Consider the following 12,103-nt stretch of genomic DNA (forward strand, 5'->3'; position numbering starts at 1 on the left):
CTTTTAAGATTTAAGGAAAAGAGAAGTATCCATCAAAAATGATACTGAAACAAGCTTACTCACAAAAAATTAATAACTCCACACTAACACTAACAACTATGAGCAATTATACACTATTATATCATACAGTAATAACAATTTATACATTTTACTTAATACAATTATTTTGTGCCATGTAAAACATTGCTGATTTTAATGAACAAAACCAGTCAAATACCAAGATAGTAGATCAAATCAATTAAATTATTCAAATATATGAAATCCATTGTTGTTTTATTTTTCTTAGTTATTTTATCATCAATAATTAATTCAGTAGGACTGCATGACAAACAAACACTATATATAAAACATACCAGAATATACTTTTAGATATAAGGTATTATATATACGTATATTATACACTAACAAAAATTTATACATTATATTATACAGAATTATTTTGTCATGTAAAACATTGCTGATATTAATTAAAATCATTGCTGTATTTTTTTTTTAGTTATTTTATCACCAATAATTCATACAACAAAACTGCATGACAAACAAACATATATATAACATACCAGAAAACATTTCCATATATTAGGTATTATATAATGTAGGTATTGGTATAATATATACACAGCATCTAGATTTACATGGTTATTAACATATTTTCACTCTGAGAGTACTTAGTAATATATTATTATTATTATTATTATTATTATTATTATTATTATTATTATTATTATTATTATTGATAACAATGATCAACAATTGATTATTGATTATAACTGGACACTAAACCCAGTTTATTGCCTTCACTAGTATTTTTACACTTATAGTCAGACAACTGCATTGGAAAAACTGCTATGTTATTATGACTTCAGAAATTGAAGGAAAAAATAAATATAATACTGAATCAAACTTACTTTAAAAAACATGAAAAACTGTCTTTATCTAATAGAAAATTGTCACAAACTGTCACACTTTCCTACCTAACATCTCTAATTGATATATTGATTGTTTTTCTGTATTCAGACCCATTTGCTGAAGGCTGGGTGCTGAAAGGGGTGATGAGGCATGGTGTTGGTGAGGGGAGGAGGTGATTAAAGAACAGGTGATAATGACAACAGACCCCCCACTCCTCCCCTCTCTCTCTCTCTCTCTCTCTGACTCCTTTTGGTGTAAAAAGTAAAAAGAGGGAAAATGTGTTAAATAAACAAAAACACTGTTAAAGCACATTTACTAACAGCTGAGCTCATTAAATAATGAAAAGAGGAAAGAGGGAGAGAATCTGAAAATCACATGATGATCTGCAGCGTTTCTGCTCTGTCACTCACAGTCCAGCATATCATGCATTTATGATGACATCACTCAATCAGTTTCACATTCACTAACACTGCTCATGTGAAAATAGTCTGGATTAATATCTAATTTAGATTTACTTTAATGTAGAAGTTTTTTGTCCTAAACGTTTATTTTTGTCCTAAAATAAACCTCATTAATTCAAGAAATGATCATCAAGTCATTATTTTGTAATACATTTATTTATCTTTGTATTTATTTTATATTATTTATTATATCACAGGTACTTTTTTTGTGATAAAATGATTTTACAAAAATAGAAGTTTACAATCATACATTACAAGTTATTTCATAAAGTACAAAGTAAATCAATTAATCAATGAATTAATTAAAATAAATAAATTAAATATTTTACAGGGTAAGTAATGTTTAAATATACTAATTAACCATATGATTAAAAACCAACACATTATTTAATAATAGTAAGAGTGAAAATATTGAGATTTTTGGGGAATCCAAAGTTAAACCTGCCAAATTAGCTGATTAACTAACTAATTCATGAACAAATTTGTAAGTAAATACATATTGACATACCAAGTAAGTTATAAATGATCTATTTTTTATTTACATTCTTTTCACACTATCTGGATGGAGAGATTTATCTGGATAGCAGTATTAGCATTAGCTGCTAGCGCTAGCTCTTTGGCCATTCAGAGACCCGGAGCAGCATTAGCATTACACGCTAGTGGTTAGTCGCTAATGCTAATGCTCCAGCTTTTGTGGAAATCTGGAATTCTAAGCTTACTGTTAATAAACGAAAGAACTTTACACACCCAAATAAACAGTTTTTTAAGGAGAAAAATGTGTGTATATTCACATACAGCACTCGTTTGAGTTGTCAGACTTGTTGAAATGTTTTTTTGTTTTTACAGTTTTGTTTACTTAACTTAGCTTAGCTTTACAGGTTTCGCCACCCAGCAGTGAGACCTGCTGAATTAGAAGGAAAACATGGCGACACCCCTGTTCCTTACTAGTGTCGCATAATGAGCGTTATAATCCAGTGGGCCTTATGTATGAAAATAGAGCAGAAAATAGACGTTTATTGATCCCTTATAATCTGGTGCGCCTTATAGTGCGAAAAATAGAGTATTATATCTTTATTCTGTATCTTTCGCACCTAAAATAAAGTCCTGTCTGTCTTTTGGATAAAAGTGTCGGCCAAAAGTAACGTAATGATTGTTTCATTATAAAACCAAAATCAATTTATTTAAGACGGAATTTACAATAAATTTCTCATATCAGTCCACAAATACTGTACAATGTGTAGATTGTAGATAAATACTGATAATGCTATGTAGTGATTACTGAAGGTAATGCTACACAATGTTACCAAAAATAATAATAATAATAATTGTGTAAAGCAAGGTGCCAAGTTAGACAGCTGTTAAAACTGAACAGGTCACCATAAAATCATATCATCATAATATCTGCCCCCCTCCTTCCTGAGATATTTAGCAGAAGCTAAAAGAGCTACATGATTCTACATGTGGAGTAAAGAAATCAGTGTAAATCTGATTTATATCTGAACAGTCCCTGTAATATGGATCTATTTGGCTCCAGTGATCTTCTCCCGGACTCTGCGGCGGAGCTCCTGGCGCAGCAGGTCTCTCTCTTTGCGGATGCCCTGCAGAACAGTGCGGTTCTCCTGAGCCCGACGCACCAAATAGGGCAAAGTGTCGTCAACCGAGCCGTACGGAACCGACTTATACACAGAGAAACCCTGCTGAGCTGGAGGGAAAAAAGAGACGGAGAACCCAGGATGTTCATAGATACTCTACTATACTCTACAATATGTGTGTAACTGTAGATCCACATCAGTGTACATCACAGTACCTACATTTAGATTTTAGTTTCTCAGATTTTACTATTTATAGGTTTATGTTTGAATAAAATGAACATTGTTGTTTTATTCTAAAAACTACAAACAACATTTCTCCCAAATTCCAAATAAAAATATTCTAATTTAGAGCATTTATTTACAGAAAATGAGAAATGGCTGAAATAACAATAAAAGATGCAGAGCTTTCAGACCTCAAATAATGCAAAGAAAACAAGTTCATATTCATAAAGTTTTAAGAGTTCAGAAATCAATATTTGATGGAAAAACCTTGGTTGCATGTTCTCCTCCACCAGTCTTACACACTGCTTTTGCATAACTTCATGCCACTCCTGGTGCAAAAACTCAAGCAGTTTGCTTGGTTTAATGACTTGTGTTCATCAATCTTCCTCTTAATTATTTTCCAGTTTAAAAAAACATTTAATTTGGTAAAATAATAGAAACTCATAATTTTTCTCTTATTTTTTTTCCAGGGCTGTACATAAAACAAATCGTTAAACAAACCAGAGTATGTTTTATATTTTAGATTCTTTAAAAAGTAGCACCTCATGCTATTAGGCAGTTTTGTACATCTCTGCTGGATTTTCTCAGTCATTTATGAAGTAGAGTCACCTGGAATTCAGGCTTTCAGTTAACAGCTGTGCTGAACTTGTCAAGAGTTAATTACTTGAATTTCTTGTCTCTTAATAAAGTGATTGAGAGCATCAGTTGTGAAAAGTAGTGAAGAGGTAGAGTTACAGGTATACAGTGAATAGTGAATATTTGAGTAATGTTCTAATACAGATTATGAAATTATGTGTTTAGTACTAATATGTGATCCTGATATAAATAAAGCACAAATTTGATAATTTATGTTATTTACCCAAAGTAAGAGACACATGGTCACACATCCCCAACAGCTGACCGAAGCAAACTGCGCCGCCGTCTCGATCGATGCCTAACTCAGTCATCCTGAAACAGACAAGATATATATCTTAAAGACCTCTTTAACCTGATAGAACTCCAGTTACAAAAAGAAGTGAAGTAATGGGAGCTAATGCCTCACCAATTAGCATAGTGCTTCTCAAAGAGGGTGGAGGTGTTCAGTAACCTCCTATAGACTTGCTTACATAGTTTCTGACAATGTATATCTACCTGTTTTCTATTAACACGGACTAAAGTACGGAAAAACATGTCTTGGCTAATTATTTCACTCTGCTAGGAAGGGTTTACTAAGAAGCTGAAAATGGTTTCATGTCACTTGTAGCTCTGAACCCTTTAAAGCAGGGGTGTCCATTTTTTTTCTTGTTGGGGGCCAGAAGGAGAAATATATTTGAAGTCACGGCCCATAGACTCTGTAATAAAACAAATAATGAAATATACCACTTTAAATAATACTTTTTTCTGATTTCATTTACACACCATTTTACTTGACTTACTATCTTTATCTTTGACAGTGTTGTGTAAACTAAGATTTTTCAAATTGATTTTTAATTTCATGATGTCTCTTTATATTAAACTCCTTAATTCCGGAAACTTTTACACTCTTTGGCCCGTTTTTCTGCGCTAGAAATACGCTCCCTCTCTGATTTTAGACTCGTTGGCCCGTTTTATAGGATGTAAACAGTGGCTTTTAATAAGCTTCTTGTGCACTTTTAAAGTTTTTAATGCCTCATTTTAAATGTCAGGGCTCTTTGGATTCTACCTTTGAGCTGGATAACAGTGTAAAAAGCAATTTATCTGCAGGGGCAAAATATGCCCCCATTAGAACCTATTCTAGCCTGTTTGGACAAGCTGCACAAAACTGCTGGATCTCAGAAAGCTGTGCGAGAACAGAGGTGGGCTATTTAACAAAGTTAAGTACTCTTTTTCATGTAATACTACTACTTAAGTCAATTTCACTCTGGAGTTCTCCTTTAATTTATGTAAATATGAAGACTGTGTTTACCTCGTCACTGCTTTTCTAACAGACTCTTCGTTATGTGTTGCTACAATGATCTTGTAGCGCTGGGGATGCTGAGAGATGAGGTTCAGCATGATTTCCAAAGAGCCGTTGTAGCTGCAGGTAAAAAAATGCAGGTTAAATATTAGGATTAAAATCAACGCAGGTTATTTCAATACTTCAACACCTGAGCTTTAGGATCTGATCACCAGTCATTGGTGTACTCCCAGGATTGGTGCACGGGGTCGGCTCGTCCCTCCTTGTCGGCTAGTTTCCTTTCCTTGTCCATGTACGCTCCTCTGACCAGCTTAACCCCGAGACAGAAGGACTGCTCCACAGACAGACGGACGGCATCAAGCAAGAGATCCCTGGACTCCTGCATAGAACAGTGGAGGTGTGAGTTAATTAGAGTTCTAAGCAGTTTCTGATTCATACCATATCATACTAATTTATATCAGCCAAAACGACTGCTCACTTGCTGCCTAATATATCTACACCTTAACATCACTGTGCAGTGATTCTGATACATCAGCTCACAGACGCAGCCTTGTGCTGATCCACATCACCCTCGGAGTGGTGAGGGGAAAGAGTGCCATCTACCTACTCAGAGAGAGCAAGGCCAACTGTGCTCTCTCAGGGCTCTGGCAGCTGATGACAAGCTGCATGACCGGGATTCGAAACAGCGATCTCCTGATCATAGTGGCAGTGCTTTAGACCACTAGACCACTCTGCACCCCATACTACTTTTGGTAATATAGTGTATCATCACTGTAATTTTATCAATAAAAATGCTCAAAAATTACCTGGAATAAAATCTATTTACATTGCATTCCAACTAAATATGTTCTTCCTTGCCATTTTGCAGACTTTCTGAGGTTTTTGTTAGACAGTAACAATCAATACACTTTGCACTTTTAAAAATAATCTTATTTTGATTTTTTTCAAAAACCTTCTAGAACACCAACCTTTAAGTAGCACTGGTAGGTGTTCCAAATCCAGGCTCCATCTTGATTGAACTTCTTCATCATGGCCATAGTGATGAGGGAGAGGGCAGGGTTCATATACGTGTATTCAGCATCCACCAGAACCCTGACTTTATTTATACTCGCCTGTTGATTAAAATGAGTAAAATAAATACATAAACAGATTTTAGATTCACCATGCAAGCATTTAGAGCACATAGCAAATTATATGTTTAGTTCAGGTTATTAAAAAAAAAAAGGCATGTGCTTCTTCAATTTCAGCAGTGGGGCTACAAGGCTAATGTTGCTAACAATTTTGGAGGATGGAAGTTCATACTCTTAACAATATTAGCCTGATGCTAAATATTAGCCTGATGCTAAATCATCACACATTGGCTTGTTGTAGTCTCTAGTAAGCTGTAATATAATTGTTTGGGGGATTTCTGACACACTGTAGTTTATAGCTCAGTCCTATCTTGTATTTTCGTATCTCTCATATAGGGGTGTGCAGTATTATATTGTGTGTAATAATTTTTTTTTTCTTGCAGTGTATAGTGTATTTTTGAAATTGTTTTTTTTTTTTTTTTTAGTGTTTTGTCAGATTGCCAAGAGTATTGTTATCGCGAAAATACCATGAAATATCGTGATATTATTTTAGGGCCATATCGCCCACCCCTAGTCAGAAGGAGCATTTTTTTTGTAAATAAAATTATTCTAAATATTCTCTATATAAAGTCATAACCCATTACCAAACAGCTTATTCTGTCATTGCAGAATTGCATACACTTTTTAACCAATAAATTTCCATGATTTATTTATGACTTATCCATGTTTTCAAGACAATTTTTTTAACGACCATATGATTTTTAATACATCAGTGCAGACATGGATAATAATATAATGGAAATTGATTATAGTAGGCCTGAAATTAATCTAACACACAGTTTTTAATAATAAAATGTGTATCGGACCCTGAGAGCTCCATTGTGTAGGGCTAAATTACTAAAACTAATCCGAGCTGATGTATTTGTAGCTCAAAATAGATTTTCTCCAACAATAAATGGAAAAACAAAGGATTTAAGACCAAATTACCATGATTTTTACCAAACTTTCTGGGTATTTTTATTTTTCCAAAACATATCTAGGCCTGGAGATTGCTATTTTTAAATTACACGACTTTTCCAGGTTTTTCACGACACATGAAGCTGATGGCTGATATCTGAGTGTCTAAATGGAACAAGTTGAGTGTAAAGTCATTTCCAGCTCCAAAATCCAACATCCGAGGAAAATGGAACGCACCACAAGCTTTCATTCCATGTTTTCTAAATCAGCCTCATAGCTACAGAGCTACATTTGATTTTAGGTGCAAGCATAAGAATGTTAGTTAGCGTTTTGTACCTCTCCTATTTCATTTAGTCTGCGAAGGCCGTACAGGAAATGTGTGTTTTCTCTCTCGCTGAGGCCTGGAAACACTATGACCTGTTAGAGAGAAAGGACTTTAGGTCATGCACCGTACATTACTTTATTACGATTGTTGTCTGCAATCATTTCATATAAAAGTGTCACGTCTACCTCTCCATCCATAGCTTTAACCAAGAGGTTCAGATCATACTGCTGTTCCTGTAGCAGGCAGGTCAGCTTTACCTAAACAACAGTAAAACACAGGGAGGGAGGGGATGCTGATGAAGCATGTTAATGATTAACGTTATAAAATACAGGTCAGTTCCTGGACATGGATTAAGCCTAGTCCTAACAGTAGAGAATTCTTTTGGATTTAGGGTGACAGATCTTCAGGGCTGGTCTCCCCCAAGTACAATACAGCACTTGATGTTTTCCTCCGCTTACAACTTTTATGGAGATGCAGATTTCATTTTCCAGCAGGACTTCCAAATTTCTGAGACACTGATTTTTGGGTTTTAATTTGTTGTAAGTCATAAACACTCTGTAATACATCTATATAATATATGAGTTTCACATTTTCAACTGAATTACTGAAATAAAGTAATTTTTCAATGATAACTTTTCAAATTTTTTGGAGAGTTTTGTTTTAGTGGTTTTGTATACCAGCCACTCACACAAAGCTCAGGGCTGACCAGTGCAGTGATCTTCAGTTGCATCATGGGATCTTTGCTCCACGTGTTGTGGTGAGACATTCGCACACATTCCAACATGGACGCCAGGTTGTCATCGTACCTCTGCTCTCTTTTAGATCAGACAGAACAGGAGAATTGGAAATATTTAATTCAGGAAAAATATCTATAATCATTATTGAAGTATGAGACATTTTATGCTAGATAGATTTCTCTGATTTTTTTATTTATAGTTTTATGTTTGAGTAAAATGAACATTGTAATTTTATTCTATAAACTACAGACAAATCATCTCAAATTGTAATATTATGAAAATATAGTAATTTAAAGCAATAATGCAAAGAAAACAAGTTCATATTCATAAAGTTTTACATGTTTTTTTTAGTGGAATAACACTGATTTGTTTTTAATCACAGTTTTCATGCATCTTGGCATCATGTTCTCCTCCACCAGTCTTACACACTGCTTTTGGATAACTTTATGCTGCTTTACTCCTGGAGCAAAAATTCAAGCAGTTCAGTTTGGTGGTTTGATGGTTTGTGATCATCTATCTTCCTATTGATTATATTTCATTGGTTTTCAATTTGTTAAAATCAAAGAACCTCATCATTTTTAAGTGCTCTCTTTTTTTCCAGAGCTGTATTTTATTGTACTGTATTTTATATTATACAGACTCTGATCTGAACAATATGACCCAGTAGTGTCAAAACCTTTACCTATTAACTATTTATAATCAAAAGTACAGCATGGTATGTACAGTGGCGTGCAAAAGTATTCATACCCCTTAAACAGTTTTTTACATTTTGTCACCTTACAACCATAAACTTAAATGCATTTTATTGAGATTTTAAATGATAGACAAACACAAAGTAGCACATAATTGTGAAGTGGAATACAAAAATGAAGTTATTTTAAAAAAGTATCAAACTAATATGTTTTTAGGCCCAAAGGAGGTGGATCTATAAAGGGTCCTACCCAGTGCTCTCTCCCAGGTCCTCCTCAATGGGGACGGCCAGCATGGGGCGCAGTCCCAGTGAGCTCATTTTCTCCATGGACTCTGCAATCTCCTCCTCAGTTTCCCCAGCAACAAACTGGGCGTATACAAACGGGCGAAGGGCCATAGCAAAAGCTCTTTTTCCCAGGATGGTCCGAGTAAATGACATGAGCTGATGGACAAACAGGAAGGGAGAAAGAGAGTGAGAGAGAGAGAGAGAAAAGAGAGAGAGAGAGAGAGAGAGATGTGTGGAAAACTTGCACAAGAACATATAAGAGGAACAGGGCAATTTATTTAGAGTTAATCTGCAAAAACTGATAGGTGCTATTCTTTCAACACACCGTTACCTGTTTTTGTGAATGAACCCTTCATATAATAATTACAATAATTATCACTTGAGTTAGAGAGTTCATCAACAGGTATATACTGTAATAGAAGCACCAATAAAATTATATAACAGTGTACCAACATGTTACTTTACGAGAGTACTAAAACATAGCACAGAAAGTGAGGAAATTTGAGTTTGATAGATTATTTCTTTTTTGTAATAATACTTCTTATTGGCAATAAATCTTATACCATTGGAAAGTCTTATAGTTTCCCTTTTAAATGAAGCCACATTTGTAAGGAACATGAATTTGTGTGATGAGCAGCAGAGCTGATTATGTGCTGAGGTTGTGCCCATGAAAAAAAATGACAAATCTTCTCGTACTTCTAGTACTACACAGATTATTCTGCTGTTGCTATTTACATTTATTTTGAGCTTCTGTTTCCTCCAGGTTCTGATTTTGAACTGCTGCTGACGCAGCATTACCGAGTAGTGTCACAGCGCACTCAGAGGAAAGCACAGCGACTCGGTTCTGATACATCAGCCCACAGACGCAGCCTTGTGCTGATCCACATCACCCTAGTAGTGATGAGGGGAAAGAGCGACAACTACTGTACCCACCCAGAGAGAGCAAGGCCAATTGTGCACTCTCGGGCCTCCGGCAGCTGATGGCAAGCTGCTTGAACAGGATTCCAACCAGCGATCTCCTGATTATAGTGGGAGCACTTAGCCTGCTGGACCACTCAGAGCCCAGGATGGTTGTTTTAATGAATTGCCTTTTTTTGCAATGGTCTACAGACTGGAATGGTATTGTTTTAAGCAACAAATCTAGGTTTTGTTTGGGATCCGAGGACATTCAGGTTTGAGCATGGAGGCCTTGTGAAATCCCTTTCACATCTTCACCTCCAAGGCAGTGGCTTCCTCACGGTCATCAAACGAGGATCAGCCACTACATACAGTGAACGCTTCACCTTTAAAACTGAACAGATCTGGAGTGAAGCTCACCTTACCACAGTGATTGACCAGCACAGGGAAGGAGCAGAGTCTGAAAACCCCCAGAGCTCGCGTGAGCTCCCACCAGCTCTTCGCCTGGAACGCCCGCGGGTCCTCAAAGGTCAGCAGAGTCGGCGGAACAGGAGTTCTCAGAGGTGCAACTTGTGATGCCAACATCCTAGAAGACACACTTGTAATTCGGAGTGAAAGGATGGGGTAGAACGTGGACGGCCGGAGAACAGAAGACATCTTTGGCATGAAACTTCAAAAGACCCAATAGACCTCCTCCAGATCTCTCTCTGTTTTGTCTTCTGCTGTGCAAGCAAATTAAAAAGTGGATTTTTTAAAACATGGTGTAGGCACTAACTTAAAAAAATTGGTGAAATTAAATCATAATTATAAAAAAAAAAAAAGTACGAAAATATAATGCTTACCGTTGCAAGCTTCAGCCGGCAGCACCAAGAACAGCAGCTGTTACAAAGTGAAAGCTTTGCCCTGCATGAACTCACGCAGCAGGTCAATATACAATGAAAGGAGACCAGAGTGGGAGGGATGGTCTGTCCGTGACTCTGGGATTGGGGTTTGCGTCTGGTTTTATGGTTAATTACTGACCAACAACCTGAACTTTGGGCCATTTAGGGGTGAGGACCTTTAGGAACAAATAATCTAGCAGATCCAAAACTTCCAAGCACAGAAATTGCCTCCTTTAAAAAACAATATGCAAAAATATTTAAAGACTCCAGGAAGGTGGTATGAGGGCCCGACGTCCACAAGTGAGTGCAGGGAGATTTTCCAGAGAACATCAAGATTGGCAGATTCGCCGCTGGCGCCCTGTGCTCTTCACAGATGAGATCAGGTTCACACTGAGCGTATGTGACAGAAAACTTTAAGTTTTTTTTTTATAGTATTGTGATGTCATCGTTATCGCGGACAACATTTGTGATATCATATTGTGAGATGTCCTGTGATCCCCAATCCTACCAAACAGTACTGTGTGTTGCCATGGCTCTACTGTATATATTCTATATAATATATATATATATATATATATATATATATATATATATATATATATATATATATATATATTCTATATAATATTCTATATCATTGCTTTTAAGCAATTAAAAATTTTAAGATTCTCAGAATATTTTTCCCCATTAATTCAACCCTACTAAAATGTGACAGCACAGAGGAAACCAGTAGAGGAAGCTTCATGTCCCAGCGGGTCAGTGACGTATTTCACTTGTTCACAAGCAGACTTTGGCCTACCCTGACCCTGCTAACAAACCAGGGGCCAAAAATTAACTTCATACAACCTGCCAGCAGTACTGCTTCACTGACCCTCCTACACCACAGAACCAATCCAACCAGTCCACAACACGTCAGAACAGCATCTGTTTCAGTAAAAGACCAAAACAATCACGCTTACTACTACATTGATATTGACCCTACTATTTAAAATGACAAAAAAACTTCAAACATTAGTCTGGTTTTCTCTTGATTGTTGGAAGTGAGTGAATCAGCACGGCCAGATCCAGAGAGATCTGTGAGGCCTTCAAAAAGAACTCAGTCATTCCGCTGTATGGAAAATTATTTAAAAAGGTGCATCAAAATTTTTTGGGATATTATTG

The 12,103-nt window shown here is 36.0% G+C and overlaps 1 protein-coding gene across 2 annotated transcripts; it reads right to left on the reverse strand.

Moving 5' to 3' along the window:
• Positions 1–729: 729 nt before the first annotated feature.
• prodh2 (proline dehydrogenase 2) lies at positions 730–11,009 on the reverse strand. 2 transcript variants are annotated; one of them, XM_022669244.2, is made up of 11 exons: positions 10,904–11,009; positions 10,482–10,780; positions 9,130–9,320; positions 8,140–8,266; positions 7,637–7,708; positions 7,463–7,543; positions 6,068–6,211; positions 5,312–5,478; positions 5,109–5,219; positions 4,044–4,132; positions 730–3,072 (listed from the first exon to the last, which is right to left on the reverse strand). In XM_022669244.2, the coding sequence occupies exons 2-11, from the start codon at positions 10,725–10,727 to the stop codon at positions 2,891–2,893; spliced, it is 1,410 nt and encodes a 469-aa protein (XP_022524965.2). In that variant the 5' UTR covers positions 10,728–10,780; positions 10,904–11,009; the 3' UTR covers positions 730–2,890. The 2 variants fall into 2 exon arrangements, with proteins under 2 accessions (XP_022524965.2, XP_049320248.1); XM_049464291.1 differs by having other exon boundaries at positions 10,482–10,783; positions 10,904–11,008.
• Positions 11,010–12,103: the final 1,094 nt, after the last annotated feature.

This window comes from Astyanax mexicanus, chromosome 15 (assembly GCF_023375975.1).
Source record: "Astyanax mexicanus isolate ESR-SI-001 chromosome 15, AstMex3_surface, whole genome shotgun sequence".
Lineage (NCBI taxonomy): Eukaryota > Metazoa > Chordata > Actinopteri > Characiformes > Acestrorhamphidae > Astyanax > Astyanax mexicanus.